The 22,474-nt window shown below is 33.8% G+C and overlaps 1 protein-coding gene across 1 annotated transcript in view; it reads right to left on the reverse strand.

The window, feature by feature from the left end:
• The window catches only part of mkln1 (muskelin 1, intracellular mediator containing kelch motifs), a 31,043-nt gene extending 8,856 nt beyond the window's left edge, over positions 1-22,187 (reverse strand). Inside the window, exons 1-13 of the mRNA XM_073838081.1 lie at positions 22,095-22,187; positions 20,732-20,801; positions 16,376-16,518; positions 16,026-16,114; positions 15,614-15,723; positions 13,403-13,595; positions 10,234-10,311; positions 10,027-10,092; positions 9,440-9,552; positions 7,552-7,764; positions 7,204-7,425; positions 5,082-5,211; positions 81-228 (exon numbers count right to left, since the gene is read on the reverse strand). Coding sequence (XP_073694182.1) covers positions 81-228; positions 5,082-5,211; positions 7,204-7,425; positions 7,552-7,764; positions 9,440-9,552; positions 10,027-10,092; positions 10,234-10,311; positions 13,403-13,595; positions 15,614-15,723; positions 16,026-16,114; positions 16,376-16,518; positions 20,732-20,801; positions 22,095-22,174 — 1,655 coding nt within the window. The 5' untranslated portion in view covers positions 22,175-22,187. The remainder of the gene's footprint in view (positions 1-80; positions 229-5,081; positions 5,212-7,203; positions 7,426-7,551; positions 7,765-9,439; positions 9,553-10,026; positions 10,093-10,233; positions 10,312-13,402; positions 13,596-15,613; positions 15,724-16,025; positions 16,115-16,375; positions 16,519-20,731; positions 20,802-22,094) is intronic.
• Between the last annotated feature and the right edge of the window lie 287 nt (positions 22,188-22,474).

Consider the following 22,474-nt stretch of genomic DNA (forward strand, 5'->3'; position numbering starts at 1 on the left):
GGCCACATGAACACTAGGTCTAGTGTAGTTATTAGCATTCAATGTGCATTGGTGTACAGCGTGTCCGAGAACTCACGCACCAGTTGTTGCGTGCAATGTCGTAGATCCAGAAGGAGTTGCGTACATTTTCCTCGCGCTTGTCTTTGTCTTTGCTGAGTCCTGATAGAACGTGGATCTCATTGAGCTCCGGGTCGATGGTGGCACGCTGAGTGAATCCCGTCATCGGTACTGCAACACAAACACAGACGGACTTAGATCCTTAAGAAAAATCAAAAAGATTGTCACTTGGTGTAATCGTGTGTAGATAACATGAAAATCACCTCTATTTTTCTTATGGTTTTAGCCAAACTTTTGTAGCAAGGGTACAAAACGAACTTTTTTGGGAGTAAATTTATCATATTTGCATTGTTTTGTATTTTTAAATCAATCAGCTATGAAGTTATGAAGTGCATTTATTAAACATTTGGGATCAGTGAGATTTTCCTGTTTTTTAATGAAGCTTTTCTGCTCATCAAGGCTGCATTTATTTGATTAAAAATACAGACAAAAGCTGTAATATTGTGAAATATTATTGCAATTTAAAATAGTGGTTTTCTATTTTCATATACTTTAAAACAGAATTTCTTCCTGTGATGCAAAGCTGAATTTTCAGCATCATTACTCCAGTTTTCAGTGCCACATGATGCTTCGGAAATCATTCTAATATTTTGATTTATTATCAATGTTGAAAACAGTTTTTAAATGTTTTTTTTAGGATTATTTGATGATTAAAACATTAAAAAGAACATTTATTTGTATATACATTTTTATTCCTTCTTTTTGTTTTGAAAGAAATTAATGCTTTTATTCCTCAAGGATGTGTTGAAGTGATACAAAGTGACAGTAAAGACTTTATTATATTGTTAGAAAAGATTTTTATTTTGAATAAATGCTGTTCTTTTTATTTTTTATTAATTCAAAGAATCCTGAAAAAAGTATCACAGGTTCCATAAATTATTAAGTGGCACAACTTTTTCCAACATTGATAATAAATCAGCATATTAGAATTAATTCTGAAGGAAAATTCAGCTTTGCATCACAGTAATAAACCAAATTTTAAAGTATATTAAAATATAAAACTGTTATTTTAAATTTCAATAATATTTCATAATATTACTATTATATTTTCAGTATTTTTGATCAGATAAATGGACCTTTGAGAAGCATAAGAGACTTATTTAAAAAAAAAAAAACATTAAAAATCGCATTAATCCCAAACATTCGATTGGCAGTGTGCATTAATACGTGTAATATTAAATATTTTTAAGCATTAATGTTTAATAATGTTTAAAATATTTAATTCAATACTACATTAATAACACACAAATATTAAATCATGAAACTACAATATTATTATTATTATTATTATTATTATTATTATTGAATTATACATTTTTAAATTATATTAAAATAACATCATAATATATATGTGCTAATCACATCTATTTTTCCTATATTCGCATTATTTTGTTCTGTTATGAAATTATTATGACTAAAGATATAATATTAAATATTATTAAACTAATGTTTTGAAACATTTGATTAATACTATATTAATATACTAACAAAAATATTACATTTTTAATTGCAATTAAATATTGCATTAGCAAGTAAATTTACAGAATTTACCTATTTAATTTGATTTTTTGTTAATTGTATATTTATTGTTGATTTTTACATTCAAGTTTTGCATTGTTCCTTTAATACCATATAACTGAACTGATACTGAATAAAAATATTAATACCATGTTTTAATCACTGCTCATGAAAAGGCACTGTTCACGTTTTAGTCATTTTATTGTGCTTGTCTTTTTTGTTTGTTTGTTGAATTTGCTTAATTATTTAAAAAAAATCATTTAACTTTAAATTTTATGTATTATTTAATTTTATTTTATTTCAGTTTTTGTAATTTTAGTACTTTCAATATAACTTATTTTATCAAGTTAAACATGTCTAATTTCATTTTGGTTTTTAAATTAATATTTATTATAATAGTTTACATTATAATATTATTATTATTATTATTATTATTATTATTATTATTGAAATAACATAATATAATAACATTATAAATAAAACAACTGTGTAATTCACAGATGATCCAGGTGTTTTTCAATTAAGTTGATATCAATTCTCTTCAAGTTTACCCCAAATATAAGGTCATTTTAATTAATTTACTTAGTATTTCATCTAAGTAAGTAGTTGTGAAATAGGCAGGATAATGTCCCAGGACAGCTTTAGATTATTTCAATCTCCTGATTGGTTTTAGGACAGTTACGGTATGAAACTACATAATAAATTCTATTTTTGGGTGAACTGTACCTTTAAGGTCTGGTTGTGACCATACTGTTCAGGCTCACGGTAAATTGTGTTTTGTTCAGTCTTATTTTTGTCCCTCTCTGCTGCCTTCTAGCTTGTTCTCTTTCTGTCACCCCCTGTCCTCGTCGCACACACATCTCGCTCTAACGCGATAACAGAGAACACAGAGGTCTTTTTATATTCTCTCATTGCGTCAAGTCGCCCATTGAGATTTTACACAATCTGTTTATGGGAACAGGAAGTGTGTCACAGGCCTGTGTCTGCACAGTCTCTCTCAGGCTTCACAGAGCTCTCACACTCGTTCACCTTCTGCGTCTCTCTTCTCTGTGAGCCGGCTGTTCGATTTAGTATCTTCCGCCGAGCTTGATACAATATCTTGCCATCATTACTGATTATAGAGAAAGTGAAGAAAAATTTTGGGGGGATATTATGTGGGTGTGCAGACATAATGACCTGTCTGCTCACCAAATTCTTCCCCATGCTGATCACAGACGTTTTTACAAAGTCTGCTTTGTTGTAAGTCTTGATTGTGCGTGCGAGTTTCATTTGTATGCATGTGTAGCTAACCAAACGAGTGTTTGTTAGGTGAGCTAAATGACCACAAGTGCGTGGGCATGAAGTATTTTCGAAGAACTCATTCAGTTCTTCAGAAGCCAATCGAACTACTGAGAACTTCAAATTGGTCATGTTTAATGTTGACTAGTGCGAGAGACACTGTGAAGACAGGTGTTTCAGGGTTATTTTAATATCATTTATATACTATTATAGCATTTACTAGTATTTTGATTGAGCTTCTATTTTTTTATACTTTTGATACTTCTTAATTTTTGTTCATGTTTTAGTTATTGTGTGCTTGTCATTTATTTTTTTATATTTTAAATTGGTATAAATATTGCATTTGCAACTGAATTTACAGAATACACATATTTAGTTTTATATTTTCATCAATTTTACATTTATTGTTGAGTAATCAAAACGAGTGTGTTAGGTGAGCTTGCTAATCATAATTTTTTTACTTTCGATACTTCGTTTTAATTTTTGTTCATGTTTTATTCACTTTGTTGTGCGCTTTTGTCATTTTTTACATTTTGTAAAAATATTTTATATTGCTATAAACTGCATTAGCAAGTGAATTTACAGAATATTATTTTATATTTTTATTACTTTTATATCAGCAGTTCTGTACATTAACGGCTAAAATATTTAATATATTAATACAAAACTAAGGAAAAAAAAAATAAAAAAAAAATAATTATATATAATTTTTCATTAATTAATATTATAATTAATAATTTTTCATTAATTAATATTATAATTAAAATTAATTCACAGATGATCCAAATGATTTTACTTCGAATTTAAATTTTTGTTTATGCTTTAATAATTTTGCTTTGTGCTTTTGTCATTTATTTTTTTTAATATTTTTGTATTAATATGAAACTAAAGAAATGATAATTATTATTATTATTTGTATAAATAATATTAGTAGTAGTAGTAGTAATAAATTAGATTTCTAAAAAATTATTAAAATAATATTATAAATGAAATAACAGCATAATTGATTTTATTTCACAGTTGATTTTATTTTTATACTTATACTTATTTTAATTTTTGTTCATGCTTTAGTAATTTTGCTCTGTGCATTTGTAATTTTTTATATATTTTATATTACTATAAATATTGAATTAGCAAGTGAATTTACTGAATATGCCTATTTAATGTAATATTTTTTATTAATTTTATATGTGTTAATTAATTTTATATTGATCCAGGTTATTTTTATGTGTTTTTGATACTTGTCATTTTGATTTTTGTTCTTGCATAATAAAAAAAAAAATGTATTTACATTTTATATTTTATTCATTTAAAAAAATTTATTTTAGTTGCCAACATCTCTAATTTAATTTAAGTTTTTCATCTAATATTTATATTTACTTTATTTCAGCTTTATTCTGAAAATAATTTATTATAGTTAATAGTTTTCGTTTCAGTTAATAACAACACTGTGTTTCAGCAAACTGTTACTTTAAGAAATCATGGGTAAAAAAAAAGCCTGTGCCATATGCAGTGACTAGAATATCATGAAGACTTGGGATAGTAAGCAACCACCTAGCAATACTCTTAGTAACCACCTTAAACACCCTAGCAAACTAAGAGACTAGCATTTTCTCAAGAGAAAAAAAAATACAGTTTTACGTAACCCGAGTCATCCAAGGCTACAAATGTTTAATCTTCCAGAGAAGACTTTAAATATTAAAACGTATACTTCACGCCGAGTCTTTAGAGGAGTATATCTTGATGAGAAGCAGAATATGTGTTCTTTGTAGAGCAGCGTGTTGTAACCGCAAAAACCTTGTCTCCCTGCTCAGGAAATTGCTGCAATATTCACCCATCATCAGGACAATCCTCACAAGAAGCATTCATCACTATCAGCCAGACCAGCAGATCTGTGTATATCAGTATCAGGAAGACAGATGATGTCAAGCTGACTTAGCTGTTGAACAGTAAGACTGCAATAGATCACATGTTTGCCTGTGCTGCACGTAACTGCCCGCAACAGTGACATAATCCCCACCTGATTCAACTCTATTTCTGAACATGATGTCACCTTCATGCTCAAGATTCCTGCGCTCTCCTTTTAAGGAGCGTCTTCTCAGGACATGGCTTTGTAGGAGTTTTTGTTACAATGCAACAAAAAAATAAAATCGCTGTTGACAACGTACCCATGCCTGAGTCCTTCTTGGTGCCGTCTGAGATGATCTCCACGTGGTCACCATCGACGTCGTAACTGAAGAAATCATTCAAGTAAGTTTTGGACCTCTGACCTCCGAAGACGTACAGGCAGCGATTTCTCTACAAAAAATAAATAAATAAATAATCTAATCAAATTTGTTGTTAAAACCACCAATAAATTCAGCAATTATCTCCCAAAAATGAAAGCCACCTCATGATTTACTCACTCTCAAGCTATCCTAGGTGTATATGACTTTCTTCTTTCAGACGAATACAATCAGAGTTCTATTTAAAAATGTCCTGGTTGTTCTATGCTTTAATAATGGCGGTGAATGGGTGTTGATATTTTGAAGTCCAATAAAGTGCATCCATCCATCATAAAAAGTTTATTTTCGTAATTTCTATCTTACGCTAACTTTCGTAGTGCATTCACAAGAGAGTGGCGTTCTAGCGAACGACGTAGATGCAGAGTAAGCTCCGGTGAGAATATGCTAGTCTTGCTAGAGCCAAGTTTTGTTTACAGCAAAGGAAAACCAGTCTCCTCTTGGCTTATATTGAAATCCACTGACAATTTTCTTTACAAATCCTCGTTTTGTACTTCTCATTTGTTACCAGCGTTTTGTTTTGCCCTCTCCACTGCGCTTCCGTGTTCGTCACTTCTCACCGGAGCTTACGCTATACCTACGTCATCCGTTGAAACTGCACTTTTTCTTGAATGCACGTACGACAGTTGGCATGAACTAAAGATTATGGTTTATAAACTTTTAAAAATAGATATTTTTCGTATACAAACGCATCGCTTCGCTTCAGGAGGCCTTTATTAATGGCTGGGAGCTGAGTGGAGCACTTTTTATGATGGATGGATGCACTTTTTTGGGCTTAAAAATCTCAACGCCCATTCACTGCCATTATAAAGCTTGGGAGAGCCAGGACATTTTAAAATATAACTCAAGATTGTATTCGTCTGAAAGAAGAAAGTCCTATACACCTAGGATGGCTTGAGGGCGAGTAAATCATGGGGTAACTTTCATTTTCAGGTGAACTACGCCTTTAAAACCATTTTTGTAATACATTTTTTTATATTCTATATATATATTAGAGGTGTAACGATTCACAAAATTCATGATACGGTTCGGTACGGTATGACAGTGATGTTACGGTTCAGTACGTTTTCGATACAGCAAAAACAATGGTATGCCAAAGAGATTTCCCAAATGTTTAGACTTTTTTTATCTATTAAAACTAACATCATATTCTTTTATTTTTCTACTTCGAACAATGCAGTGTGCATCTCAGATCAGCGGCAGAAGTCGTATTTCATTTATCATTTTTCATTTACGTGAGGAGAGTGAGTCGACCTGACAAGTGAGGTAAGGAAAGACAACAAGTTGGCGAAAGATTTAGTTTCAAAACGAAATACAAAAGCGCCTGCTTTAAAAATATTTTAGATTTGGAAGGCCTTTTGACTTGTGCCGTTTGTCTAAGATGATTTTGGAAGCTTTTTTCAACATTCGTTTCTTTAATTATTTGGTTGCACCATGTTTGCTGATTTTCAGTGTTTTATGTCTAAACTTTGTGTAATTTCTTATTTTATATTAGGCCTATATAATGGTGTATTCGTTTTGTTAATAAATTAAACATTCTATGTCTAATATAAGTGAGAAATTGACGCCGAATTCGAAAGTGAAAGTAAAATGCGCACAAGCATTTACAAGCTATTTAAAAATAAAAGTGAACTAGCCCACCATCATAATGTGTCTTGTTGAGCACAGTTGCATTGAGAACATTATACTTCACACACTTTAAGCTCTTTTTTTTCCAAATTTATAGGACTAGTCCAACGAGTCGAATCGCTTGGTATGTAATGCGTATGGAACCGAAAGCCTCGTACTGAACGGTTCAATACATATACACATATATATCATATATATAATTAATTATATTACACTTCAACTAAATAAATAATACGGAGTAATATAAAATTTGATATGCCCAGCCCTAATTCACCCCAATTAGGCCACAAATGGATCCATCAAAAATTTGAGGTCAACATACAAAACATCTGAGTTGAAGCTCAGAGCGTTTTATGGGGTCATTACTAAGGATACGGACCGTGTGAAAGAGCATGCAGTGTCCGATGCGGGACTGGATGTCCTCTGGCCCAGCGTTACACGAGTCTTCTCTGAGCAGACTCCAGCTGCCAGCTTGACAGTGATACGCATAAAGCCCGCTGAACTGAGGCTCTGACGTCCTGCCGTCGTCCACGCTGCCGTTACACGTCAGAATCCGACCACCAAAAGTGTAGATCATGTGCTTCTCAGAGTCCATGCACATCTGAGAGAGAAAAACACAGATGTTTTGTACAAATACCTGAGAGATACTGAACTGCTCATCAGAAAACCTGTACAAGGGAGACTCCTGGTGGTATGGTATGGTGGTTGTGTAATTTCAAATGCGTACCTGGTGGTCGAACACGAGTTTGGGGCCTCCATCAGCGGACGTGTCTTCGCTTAGGAGAGCCCACGTGTTGGCGTCAATGTCATAGCAGTAGAAGTCACTCTTCAGTGACTTGCTGTTTCTGACGGAGGAATCCAGGTAACGGCCAAGCGTGTAGATCTGCCTCCGCTGAGAGTCGATGCACATCTTGTGACACGACCGAGCACTGGGACCGTTCTAAAAAAATATATCACAACCTTTATAGTTTTTGCCTCAATTATCCACCTTATTCTTCAACGTGGAAGTAAGCCTATGGGCAAGACTTCCAATCCAGATCATTAGCCGCTATAGGGAAATAACGAGAAGAATAATAACATGCAGTAAACGGTAAAACTGTTTGCACTACAAACCATAATTAAAGTTGTTCATAATTAAGGTAATACATTAAAATAATATGGTAAGACACAACAATTTGCAAAATCAATCAGCAAAACAGGCCGTTTTGTACAACTAAATGAGACCAGAAGCCAGATCAAATTTACAAAGGGCCATGCCTGATCTTACGGGAAAACTAAGGTGTATAAATCAAGGTACAAGGTACCAGGACACAATAATGGGTGTTTTCGAGGAAGAACTAATCGATGGATTATGCAAAATTTTTTGAGATTAACGTTATCAAATCTTTGCGCATGTAAACTAGATAAATAAATGATATATTGTTAAAATAAAATAAAAATAATCTTTTTCTTTATTTCATAATATTTTTATTTTATTATTTTAAAATAATATGAAAAATAAAAAATTTAAAATGTAATTTATTTTTTATTTTTCATATTATTTTTATAACTTAATTATACATCGTTAAAAATAAAAAACTAACAAAAATATTTATTTTTCAGATTATTTATTTTTCAGATTATTTTTATTTTACTTATTTTATCATTTTAAAATAAAAATAAAATAAAATATTATTTAAAACAATAAATTAAAAATAAAATAATAGTATTATTTTTCATATTTTAAAATAAAAATAGTTATGAAAAATAAAGTTAAAATTTAAAATATTTTATTTGTAAAATTTTATGACAAATATACATTGTTGAAATAAAATAAAAACACTTTAATTTTTATTTTTCATATTTTTATTTTATTTCTTATTTTATTATTTTCAAATAATATAAAATAAAATAATATTAAAAACAAATTAAAAGAAACAAATTAAATAAAAATGTTATTTTAAAAAAATAATAATTATTAATAATAATAAATATTTTATTTTCCAGATTTTTATAACTTAATTATACATCGTTGAAATTAAAATAAAATAAAAATACTTCATTATTTCATTTTATTTTATTTATTATTTTATTATTTTTAAATAAAATAAAAAATTAAATAAAAATAATATTAAAATAAAAGAAAATGCATTGGATGGACATAAATTCTAATGAAAAACCTCCACACATTTACAAACATTTCTTTAGTATTCTATGTAGTCTGTAGCTGTTTGTGAGTGCTGTTCACTTTTGTGAGATCATTCATTCAGATGTGCCCACTCCTAAAACATGTGGTTAGCTACGTCACATATTTGTCAGGCAGGCCCTTCCTGCATTAATGGGCAGTTCTTAGTCTATATTGTAGAGCGTACCAGATTTAAGTGACCAAAGAGATCTCCATTATAACTTCCATCAGCACCACATATTTTCCATTACAATAATTTCATTCTCTTCCTCATTCACAAACTGGCACAACTATGAGTCAAAAATCCCCATCTAAATAACCTACATATAAAAGAGTCCACTCAGTGAAGTATGTGAAACTCAATGACATGATGGAAAGATCTAGGGAATTTTTTGTGCCATTTAGCTGAGTCATAATAAAAAAAAAATTCCTCTTTCAGTTTCTTTCTTACCTCTTTCTCCGTATCCCTGGAGATACAAGCCCATTGGTTCTCCTTCACACTGTACGCCCAGAAATCAGCCAAGTCCTGCGTTCCATCCCAGCCACCAAACAGATACACGGTTTCTGTCGAATAAAGACATGGATACAAAAGAGCGTGAGTGGGTGAGCCATTTTACACCTTTGTATGAATTCAATACAAAATCGAAGGATAAAAACTGTTATGGTGTTTTTAAAGCTGTTATAAATCATCATATTCTAGAAAGGCAGCTGTGTGCTGAGGTTGAAAGGCTGATGTCTCCATGGTGATAAGCAGAGACAGTTGTTCAAGCAATTGAGCGTCAGCCGAGCTGTAGAGCGGGTTACTCGAGGTCAGTCAGAACGCAGAGGGCCACATGAGGGCTGCAGGATCGATTGTTCCTCTAACAACAAGCTCACAAATTCACACGCACATTTAAAACAGCCCTTAACTCCCAACAGCGGGACTAAATGCAGTCTTCGCATGCATTCCACTACAAGCAAGACAGAACAAGCTAAATAGTAGCACGATAACCACCCGATCAAAAACTATGCAAATCAACCATGTGACACCAAACGTACCTGTCTGAACATCAATGACCATCTGATGACCTCCTCTCATGCCCGGCCTGTTATCATCACCATCACCTAATCAGAAAAAATGAGAGAGAACAGAAGTGAATCAGGAACAAGACACGCAGTGAATATCAATACAGCCCTTAAGTCACTTAATACAGCAGACACAGATTCCCTGGAGTCCAGCGTTCAGATTCTGGGCTGCTGTCGTACCTTTGTTACATTTGGGGATGATCTGACTCCAGCGTGGCTTATAATCCTGCTGGCTGATGTACTGATTAAACAAACCATCTGGAAGAGACCAGATAAAGAGTCAAGTGTGCACTTTAATTTGCTAATGCATGCTCCCTGAGCGGGAAACAATCCAAGTGTACATTAAGTTCTAATTACCGTAAACTTACACTGTGACCAATGAGGAGAACATGTAATAACATGAAACACGACTGCGAACAATGTGCAAAATACTTTCTCCAGAAAGTCCACAAAACCTAAAGTATTATGGGTATATTTGTAGCAATAGCCAACAATACACTGTATGGGTCAGAATTATGCCAAAAACATTAGGATATTAAGTAAAGATCATGTTCCATGAAAATATTTTGTAAACTTCCTACCACAATTATATACAACTTACTTTTTAATTAGTAATATGCATTGCTAACAACTTCATCTAAACAACTTTAAAGGCGATTTTCTCAATATTTAAATTTTTTTGCACCCTCAGATTATAGATTTTCAAATAGTTGCATCTTGGACAAATATTGTCCTATCCTAACAAACCATACATCAATCGAATTCTTCTGTTTTTCACCTGTTGAGTTGATTAAAACAACTGTTCCCAATGAATCAGGGTAATAAGGATGCTTTAGAACAGCTTGGACTAGTTGGAATGGTATAGAACTTTGGATTTTTCCATAGACTGTGACAGTTTGCAAAGGGTATGAATAATTTTGGACATGCCACCTTTTGTTCAAATGTAAATAAAAGCTGAGAAATATCGTCTTATTATCTTTTGGGAGAAGCCTGTGTCATTTCTGGTCAAAAAAAAACTTGCTGGTTGAATAAAAGTAACTTTAAGTCAGAATTTGCCAGGGGTATGAATAATTTCGGGCTTGACTGTATGTAGAAGCTGATTCCTTCTAAAAATCTTAAAACACAGTGTTGGTTCTTGACTAGACTGTCAGTGCAACATTGAATCAACCAATGGCTCAAGCCTCAGGTGTGACTATTTGCTTTGTCTGTACAGTCGATTTAAGTGTTTGCAATGATTTTTGCAGCAACGTGACTTCAAGAATAGTCAGTTAACAACAAGTCAATTCACTCTAAGATCTTACTCACAATGCCTCTGAGAAGTTATTTCAGTCATACGCGACTAACTCCTATATACTTGAATCGGGTAGACTTATATCTCTGAAATCGTTTGCACATTTTTGACCAATTAAACCTGACATCAGATGTATCATAAACTTTGTTTCTTAAGCTAAAATTGCACAAAAATTAAACAAAGATTTTGACGAAAAAAAAAAAACTATCTATAAGGATTAGCGACTGGTTCTTTTAACTTTTAATTTCACTAGAGAGACCATATCGAGTGTTACACTTTCATTTGTTGTAATACCTACGGGACTGTTTTTTTGTGTAATATTATCTCAAGTGATTAACTGTTAATAAGAGTTCTGGCGAAATGAGTAAAAGAGGCACTAGAAACGACTAAAAAAACCAACAGAGCACAGAGACTAAAAAACTCCAGTGATTAAAAAAAAGCTGTCAATGAGAACCACACTGCTACTGGTCACATTAAAGGTCTACTTCACCCCAAAATAAAATTTACTGCATGATTTGCTCAACCTCAAGCCATCCTAGGTGTATATGACTTTCTTCTTTCAGCGAATACAAACGGAGTTATATTCAAAAATGTCCTGGATCTTCCAAGCTTTACAATGAATAACTTTATTGAAGTCCAATGAAGTTATTCCATCCATCATAAAAAGCGCTCCACACGGCTCCAGGGGGATAATAAAGGCCTTTTGAAGTGATTAGATGCATTTGTGTAGAAAAAATATCTATATTTAAGACTTCATAAACCACAACCTCAAGCTTCTAATAAATATCGTTCACCTGTTCACGAGAGACCAGCGATCTAGAACCAACTTTTGTTTAAAGGAAAAGAAAACTAGTCTCCTCTTGGCTTATATTGAAATCATCCATCATTTTTCTTGATCGGTTTTTTGTTTCACTCTGTCCATTGTGTTTCCACATTTGTCACAGCATTTGCCTGCGTCCCACAACATCTGCTGAAATCTCGTATACAAATGTACGACAGTTAGAGATTCTAGTTTATGAAGTTTTAAATATCTATATTTTTGCTACACAAACACATTGCTTCACTTCAGAAGGCCAGGTGGAGTACTTTTTATGATGGATGAATGCACTTTATTCGACTCCAAAATATCAACAGCCATTCGCTGCCATTATAAAGCTTGGAAGAACCAGGACATTTTTTAATATAACTCTGTTTTTATCTGAAAGAAGAAAGTCATATACACCTAGGATAGCTTGAGGGTGAGTAAATCATGGAGTATTATTCATTTTTGAGTGAACTACACATTTAACAATTTTCAAACCAAAATACTCAAAGGTTTATTTTTTTTAATTCAAACAATATTTATAGCCATTTCTTGCTAAAAAAAAAGGTTTTGCGGGCGTGCATTCTACAGGTTGAATCACCAGGTGAACTTTTAAGTTGCACATTACTGTCATATTACCAACATTGTAATGGAAACTACAGCTCTCAACTGTGTTTGTGTGAAATCACCCACAAGTTTGTGTCAAAAAGCAGCATGCTGGTAATTTTTCTTTAACTTCTATCATTATGACTCACTGTGCTACTTAAAATGCTAAAACACCTGGGTCATTTAAAATAAAAATCCATAGTTCCTCATTTTTGCACCCCTCAGTTTGTACAGCAGGCAAATATTAGTTCAAATGGGATTACATAAAAAACAAGTTTTGCAAAGCAGTAAATAATCACTATTCAAATACTGAGAGTATTAGGAACTAAAGCTTTGAGTCATTTCTTTTTGAAGTACAATCTGCTGTATTGTGCTGTAAGGTTGCAAGTTCATCAAAACCTCTCTAACAGTGAGAGCAGTGTATTATAGAAACCTAACACTTCTTACACACTAAAAATCAGGTCTAGTCTGCGTCAAGTGAAACAGACTGTTTAAGTGGAGATCATCTTTATGTGACATAAAATGTCAACAAGGATGTAACACGATTTTAATCCAGAACCATTCTGTTGCCTACAGTGCACCAACATGCCCACATTCCCTATTTAATGAATGTGGCACAGATCCATATGATGAAACACAGGGTGAGGTACCTCTCACGGCTTTGTCTATAAGCTCCTCGCAGGCGTCAAAGTCTCCTCTGAGGACCAGCCGCTCATGGAGATGCGTGAGCATGGGGTGCTCGAGAGCGATCCGCGTTTTCTTCTGCAGGGACTCGAAGGCTTCTGTGTAGTTGTGCTGCCGGAAGTGTTTCAGGCACAAGCGGATGGCCTCCTGTTCACGGTACTGCCAGGAAAAAAAACAAACCACTTTAGCTGTAACGTGCCATCGATCCGTGTTTAATATTGCGTGAAACTGCCTGTGCAAATGAAGTGCGAGTGTTATAAAAACATGAATGTTTTTCTTACTGGAACATTCTGGCAATTCAAAAACTATTGATGGTTATGACGTACAATGACAATGACGCAGTTTACCAAAATAAAGCTTTAATTCACATGCGGTGTGATTTATGTGGGATTATCTTTAAAGGATTAGTTCACTCAAGAATTAAAACTTCCTGGTAATTTGCTCACCCCTATTGTCATCCAATATGTTCATATCTTTTTTTTGCTTCAGTCGAAAAGCAATAAAGGTTTTTGAGAAAAACATTCAAGAATGGAGACCAATGGGTTAAAGGTCCAAATTGCAGATTCAATCCAGCTTCAAAGGGCTCTACACGACCCCAGCCCAGAAATGTACATACTTTTTAACCACAAATGCTTGTCTTCTGCGCCTATGACTTCATGCATCAAGTAGACACACTGGAAGGGTTACGCATGACTTAGGCAGACGTACTGACTCAGTGTTTACAAAGCAAACATGCAAAGAAAGTCAAACACCCTTTACAAAAAAGGTAAAACAATGTCGGAGAATTTTGAAGATGGAGGAGAAAATTAAAAGTTTTTCACCGATTATGAACCGAAGTACACAGACAAGAACTAACCGTGCAAGACCTTTCCAATGTGATGACGTAATGCGTGAGGTTGTAGATGCACATCGCAGAGCATTTGTGGTTAAAAAAAATATATAATTTTTTTTATTTATTTTTATATGTTAAGTTTTTCTTGATAACACTCTTATTCCTCATGTAAAGCCCTTTGAACCTGCACTGAAACTGTAGTTTGGACCTTCAAATCGTTGGCCACCATTAAAGTCCACTATATGGAGAAAAATCCTGGAATGTTTTCCTCAAAAACCTTAATTTCTTTTCGACTTAAGAAAGACATGAAGATCTTGGATGACATTGGGGTGAGTAAATAATCAGGAATCTTAAAAAATCCTTTAAGCAGTGGGTGGTCCTAAAATAGTTCTTTGGATTTGGGGGTAAAATAAGAACCAGGGTTCATACAGATACTGTAAAACGAAACTTCAGGACTTTCAAGGACTTTTCAAGCACTACCTTTTGGATTTTTAAGGACTTCAATCACTTATCAAATAATGTATTATCTTTCAAGTTCTAAAAAAGATAAATTAAAATATACTTGTTTTTCTAAATATACTAACCTTTTTTTTATTTCGTTTTAATAACTGTACTGCCTTAATGGTTTGATGTTTTCTACTGTTTAAGAAAAAAAAAAAGAGATAATTTGAAACAATTAATTTGCCATAAATGCTCCGAAGTCCCACACCGAATTAAATGATTCGAACACCTGCACCAAAGTCCTGATCTGAATCAAATGATTCATGATCCACGCTTTGAAGTCCCGGTCTGAATAATGATTCGCGAACCACCATTTCAAATATGACTTTGTGTATCGCAAACCATTCATTCAGATAGGGACTTCAAATATTATCGAATCATTTAACTGAAATGAATGATCGAAGTCATAAGTTTGAATCAGTTGGAGCGGTTCCAGCATAAATGACTCACTCAATTGATTCGGTTCATCTATTCCCCTTTTTGCGTCTTCAGCCATCTTTACATGACTACTGGCTTAGCCTGCTAGTTTTGAAATTAACTGAAATAAGCGAAAAAGGTGCGATGTTTTTTGAATTAGGTGAATTTTGTCTGAAAAGATATGTGCTTATTGAAAATTGAACACTTATTTCAAAGACACATTGTCTTTCAATAATTCAAGCACTTTTCAAGTACCTCTTCAGGAATATTGCTATTTTCAAGGGCTTTTCCAGGCCTTAAATTTCAAAGAGTCCAATTCAAGTACTTCAAGCACTTTGTACGAACCCTGTATGAACTTAACATTTCATTATGAGATTCATTCTCAAAGATCACCTCTGGTGCAGGTGGATGTTTGGACACAACTCACCTTACTGTACCAGTTAAGGCAGGGCTGGACCACGTCTGGATCTTCTATGCCGTGTAACTCAATATACCAGATGCTGAAGTTAAAGCTGGGCCCCCATGACATCAGAGGCACTGTACATTACCAAACACAGACAGAGAGGACAAGAAAGGACATTTACACATATGCTGATCTCAAATTCTCGATTCTCAAAAGACAAGGTCAGCATGCAACATTACAAGAGAAAAATCTAGTCTAAAAGAGTTCAGCACTTGCACAAGCACTTGTTTGTTCCATCAAAGACTTGCAGAGTCATTCAATCACTCACTCAACTCATTGTCTTCCTCTAAAACCATGTGATGACTGATCTTTCCCCTAAATGTGTCACCACATGAGTTCACCAGGTCTTTAGTTCGCTCTTTCTGTAAACACTCACCTATTTTAATGAACCTGCAGGGAAACATCTGCTCATCAATCTTGTGCTTTAGTGTGAATGTCTCCTTGTTGAAGTCATTCTTAAGGCCACTAGGATTAGATAAGGAAGACAGTCAATGACCTCATCACATCACAAGAAGCCATTTCCCCAAACATTACTCACTTCTCAAGAACACTAATAGCGGTTTTATAAATGTTTCTGTTCAGGTGCTCTATTATTAAGTTAATATATTCAGTCACCTGCTCTTAAGTTGGTGTAAAAGCTATGGGTCTGTAAAGCTTATCTGACAAAGATTATCCTGTAAGTAGACTGCAATAACAAACTAACATTCCCCCTCAAGTCTCTCTCACCTAGACAAGAGTTCCGTCATGTTTTCTTCACTCATGCCTCCGAACACCTTAAACTTCTTCAGGTTGCACACGTGGGTTTTCTCATATTTGCCATAAGTGATGCTCAGAACTATAGCTGGTCTCTCCAGTTTTAAGATCAAGTACTGAGTGAAGAAAAGAAAAAAAAAAAAAGTGTTACACCAAAGCAAACATGAAATGTTTTAGCTATAGTGTTCCATCAGATCAAACTTTATGGTGATCAAAACACACACAACAGCAAATCTAAAGCCATTTCTAATATCATGTGTGACCCTGGACCACAAAACCATTCATAAGGGACAATTTTTGGAAAGATTTATCATCTGAAAGCTTTCCATAAGCTTCTTCTATTGACGCATGGTTTGTTACTATTTGAAAATCTAGAATCTGAGGGTGCAAAGAAATCTAAATATTAAGAAAATGGCCTTTAAAGTTGTCCAAATTAAGTTCTTAGCAATGCATATTACAAATCAAAAATTAAGTTTTTATGGAACATGATTTTTACTTAATATCCTAATGACTTTTGACATAAAAAAATCATTTTGACCCATACAATGTATATTTTGGATATTGCTACAAATATACCCATGCTACTTTTGTGGTCCAGGGTCACATTTGCACTTGTGCATGCTTAAACAGTCGCAACAGATTTGACAATGTTTAGTAATAAAAGCATCAATGTGATTTGAATACTACAACAGGGTGAAGACATTAAGTAAGTAATTGCTTAGATTTTGGTTAGTTCCACCTTAAAACTAGCATATACTCTCAAAAATAAAGGTGCATTATCACAGTGATGCCAGAGAAGAACCATTTTTGGTTCCACAAAGAACTATTCAGTCAAATGTTCTTTAAAGAACCATCTCTCTCTGACCTTTTTATAATCTGAAGAACCTTCTTTCGCCACAAAGAACCTTTTGTGAAACAGAAAGGTTCTTCAATGTTGAAAGGTTCTTTATGGAACCATTTAGACAAAAAAGGTTCTTCTATGGCATCGTGTGGCACCTTTTTTTAAGTGTACATTACAATTTTTTTATTTTAAATCAATTAATACTTTTATTCAGCAAGGACAAATCAAATTAATCCAAAGCACAAGTAAGCACATATACATTAAAACCAACATTTATTTAGACACCTTCAACATTTCTCACAGTTTAGAAAATGGTAATAAAATATGACAAAAACTCAAGAATTAAACTGTGTCAGAACAAATTAATCTTGACAATGTCCGATAACTTTGATAGAAAGGGAAATAATGAATTACAATTGTGACAATCCCTGCACTTTCGTTTTGGGAGCGTGGTAATTGGTTGCCCCGCCTACGACTTAACCTGATGAGCGATTCATTGGCTGCACCTGACACTGGTTGGGGCGCTTCTTCTAAAAGAGACTGATAGACTGTTAGTGTGGGGACTTGGGTTTAAGGCTTTGTTTGAGTTTTTCCCTCTGATTTGTTTGTTTGGCCTAGGTTTTGCTTTGTCTTTGGTTTTGATTTTATTCCTTGTTTTGCTTATGTTTTACTTTGTACATATTTTGACACATGTTCATTCAGACACCCTACATTACGCACAGACGAAACTGAGGCCTACAGAAACATTGTTTTATCTTAATATTTTTCTATGTCTGGCATTAACTTGTGATTTAATTAAATTTTTTTCCTTTGAGTTTAGTTATGGTCATGTGTGTCCCTTTTTGTTGCTTCCCTTTGAGCCAGGGGTTGTTACAAAATCAACCAAAAATTCAGACATCTGTTAGTATGACAATATTTACACAACTATAAATACTTTGTTGACCAATTACTAAGCGATGCTTATTTTTGTTCAGCCTGTCTTCACTCAAGCATGGTCAGGTCAAAGTGACCAAATTTTACTAGTAGCCTACTGTATGAAGAATTTTCGGGTATAATATGTCGCAGTTTACTTTATTTTGCTATCCTCACTAATTAAATGAACTATAGTGCACACACTAGTAAAAAAAAAAAAAAATCTAAAACTATATCTGGTGTTTGAATAATTTTTGGTTTGACTATATAATGTTACAGAATATTTCTATTTCAAATAAATTCTGTACTCAATGTACCATGGTTTCTGCTAAAATTAAACAGTCAAAGTCTGTCCTGATTACCAAATCAGTGTATTCAAATTAATTTTAGAGGATTACGTAACACTGGAGTAAATTACATTAAAATATACTTAACTAGACATTTTAAATTGCAATATTATTTAAATAAAAATACAATTTTAACTGTATGTGTGATCAAAAATGTAGCCTTGATGAGAATAAAAAAAAAACTTCTTTCAAGAAAGCGGTGAAACTTTACAATAAAGTTCATTAGTTAACATTAGTTAACATAAACTAAGAATGAACACCACGTCGACAGCATTTATTAATCTTCATGTTAATTTCAGCATTTACTAATGCCTTATTAAAATCACAAGTTGTGTTTGTTAACATTAGTTAATGTACTGTGAACTAACATGAACAATGAACAGCTGTATTTTATTAACTAACATTAACAAAGATTAATGAACAGTGTAATAAATGTATTGTTCATTGTTCGTCATGTTAGATAATACATTAACTAATGATAACAAATTACACCTTATTGTAAAAGTGTTATCGAGAAATCTTACCAACCCCAAACATTAGTCTGCACAAAATGTGGAAAATCAGGGCAACAAGTTGTATAAACCACTTTTCTGGTATTTTTCCTCTTTGACAGTATCTAAAATCCCTCATTGTTTTCTTATTAATGCATTAAGGTATCTCAAGTGAACATTACAGAACACATGGAAGTTCACTCTTGTGTTTTTGGTGCCTATAAGGAAACACATGATCAAAATGACCAAAGACTGCAAGTGACAACACCCACTTCAAATGCAGGTGGACAGGAGTGGCTCTATTACTCATGGTGCCCTCATGAAAACAATTCAATCAACTGTAGACATCTATGACAGGACATCCCGCAATCACAGCTTGTAAAGCATTGCTCGGAACAAACGCAACTTGCTTAGAGACCCTAAAAATGAATGGGCTACTGTCATCGGAGACGGGAAGGGTGAGGAAAATGTTTCACGCAGACTGACTGTGATATTCCATCCACCACCACTGATTGCCACTTGCACTAAGAGCTTGGTCAAAAAAATAGGGGTTTTACAACATTCAAAGGATTTAACCCACAGATGAAATAATATTGAACTTCCTGTGATGATTTACGGCATGTAGAGAGGTCATTTCTGCGAAAGAGATCGGATGATGACGGGAACTAATAGTTCTCATCTCTGCAGATTTTTGGAAGGACACGAGTGAGACAACACATGGCTTTCAGTTTGGGCTAAAGGTTGAAAGTTGAGGGCGCGTGCTACTGTACCGCCAACACGCACTTTCGATTTCCTTATTGCTTAACCACAAGTCTGTCTGCGCTGCAATGGTCCTTGCCACAAAGCTGGCACTGAAAAGAGGCTTCCTCTTTCCAAAAGAAGATGAAAGGAAGGGACAGTGTCAATGAATGAAAATTTCAACATAACCAGTCATACTAAAATCAACAGCTTTCAACACTGAAACACACACCTCTAAAGCCAAATACAGATACCAATACTTCCAAAGTCACAGAGACCTTTCAAATTTCCCTTTTTAAATGCTATTATTACATGTTTTACTTCTACATTGTATTGTAGCATGTACATTGTATTGTATGCACTTGAGTGTTAGAAATGCATTTAATATTGAAATTATTATTAAGAACTATCTTAATAATCTATCATGTAATTAGTGAGAATTAAGTCCGTCTGCAGAGTGTTTGCAAAACAAAGATAAAAGACTCATTTTAGAATTACTGCTAAACTATTATGGGTCTTATTATTCTCAACTAGTCTCTAATTTTTGTCTTCTGTTTTATTTATTTTTTTAACATTTTAGTCAGTTTGCTGTTTTTATTATTATTTTTTAAATATTTTTTACATAGTTCTTATAAAGTTGTATTTTATTTTAAGCTTCAGTTAGTGTTTATTTTAGTTTTTTATGGTTTTAGTGTTTATTTTTTAGTTTTGGTTAAAGGGACTGTTCACCCCAAAATTAAACTTCTGTTATTAATTACTTACATTCATGAGAGTACCACAATGCATGGACTATTTTAACAATGTCCTGTCTATTGAGGCTTAGAAAGCTCTCGGATTTAATAAAAAAATCTTAATTTGTGTCCCGAAGATGAACAAAAGTCTTACGACATGAGTGTGAGTAATTGATTTTTGTGCGAACTATCCCTTTAACAATAATAACCTTGATAGAAGAAATCATTTCCAGCTCAGGTCAACACTCAAAGGCATGAGCGGAATTTACCTGTGGAGGGTAGTTGCTCTCAGATGACCACCTGGAAGACTGATCGTTAGGTTTGTCCACTAAAATATTCCTGCAAACAAACAAAAAGAGAAACAGTTTACAAACCCCCCACTTTTTCTTGCATGCTTAATGGAAAATTGTGCTAATCTTCCATAATATTATGCTGTCACCATGAAAGCACAAGTATCCATTGCTTTTATGACATTTCAGTGGTGATTGATGTTTAAAAACGAATGCATTACTTGTTTATACAGTTCTGCTTGCTAGATATAGTTTATAAAGCATGTAAGCTTGATGAGCAAAAACTAAATTGCATGGATGTCACAACAATATATGCTTCACCACTGACTAATGCATGAATGTCTAAAGCACATTTACCTCTAGCTGTCACGTCTAAAACAAGGATTACAAGGAAAGGATGCAAATTAGTAATATATGAGCATTTTACATGACACTTGCATGGATATTATGGGTTAGACCGCAATATCCAACCAGCTCTTTGGCTATGTTTCAAAACTCAGTGAGAGACCGCGTTGCATAGTGCGACTAGATAGGAAGCTCACTTGTTTCAAAACTCTGCTACTTTATACAAATGCCACTGTGTTAAATACATTTTGCCATAATATTGTAGATTAACAGTGACAGAAAGGGATAAAAATAGTCTGCGACTCTCAGTGTCATATTCCAACAGTTAAGCATTAGCCACCATAGGATCTTTACGCATTTATGTATTTTAAAACAGTACATGTAGTCTACTTAATCTGCATTTTGATCAGATATTTTTCAATAAAGATGAACACATAGTGTTTCAGCGATCTGCGGTTTGTTTACTTTCATAAGAACAGTTCACTATAGTAAACTAGGCGTTTAGCTAACCGGCTAACTTGCATACTGCATTTCTGATTTATATTTTAAGACTAAATAAACACAACGCAGAAAGACACCTGTCGGGTTCTTAAAAGAGCGTCATGGACTGTATACAACATACAAAATTAAAAACATAAGGTGCATTTCAGCCGTGTTATGTCTATAAACTCATACGAGCTGCTTCATACTAGCGTATCCTAGCATGCTAACACGACTGTCCGGACATTTCCACACATTTATCGCAGTTTCCGCACTTTTGCACATCCAAATGTACATTAACATCTAAACCTAAACAATTCGCTTGCTGTGTTCTGTAGTTTATACATTTGGGCTGATTTATGTAACGTTATATGTAACGTTACTCGTCTGCTACAGCCCGGCCCGCTTGTTAGATTAAGCCACGGGTTTGATTAATATTATTGAGTTATAAACTGTGTATGCATATTTAAGAGCATATGTAGAGTCTTAACGTGAAGGTTTAATGTGCGTTACTCACTCAGGTAAATATGTAGAGGAGTACGAGCTCCATTTATAAACACTGTAGGAGAGCACTCTGCTGTCTGGAGCCACCGCCATCTTGATGCACGAACGACACACACACACACACACACACACGGTTATTAATGCATACATTTTCACACTCATTTACACACACACACACACACACACACACACACACACACAGGGCAGACACACAGTCTTAAAGTGGAACAGGACTACAGTGTGGTTCTTGGGAATAATAATACATAGGCTGCATGCATACGTACATACATTTCAGTATTAAAACTATTATAATTAGACAATGTTGTGAAACTATAATATCACATAGCATGCCTTTTGCAATGTGCATTGCAAATTTGATGACATCCACAGTAG

This window comes from Garra rufa, chromosome 4 (assembly GCF_049309525.1).
Source record: "Garra rufa chromosome 4, GarRuf1.0, whole genome shotgun sequence".
NCBI classification, from domain to species: domain Eukaryota; kingdom Metazoa; phylum Chordata; class Actinopteri; order Cypriniformes; family Cyprinidae; genus Garra; species Garra rufa.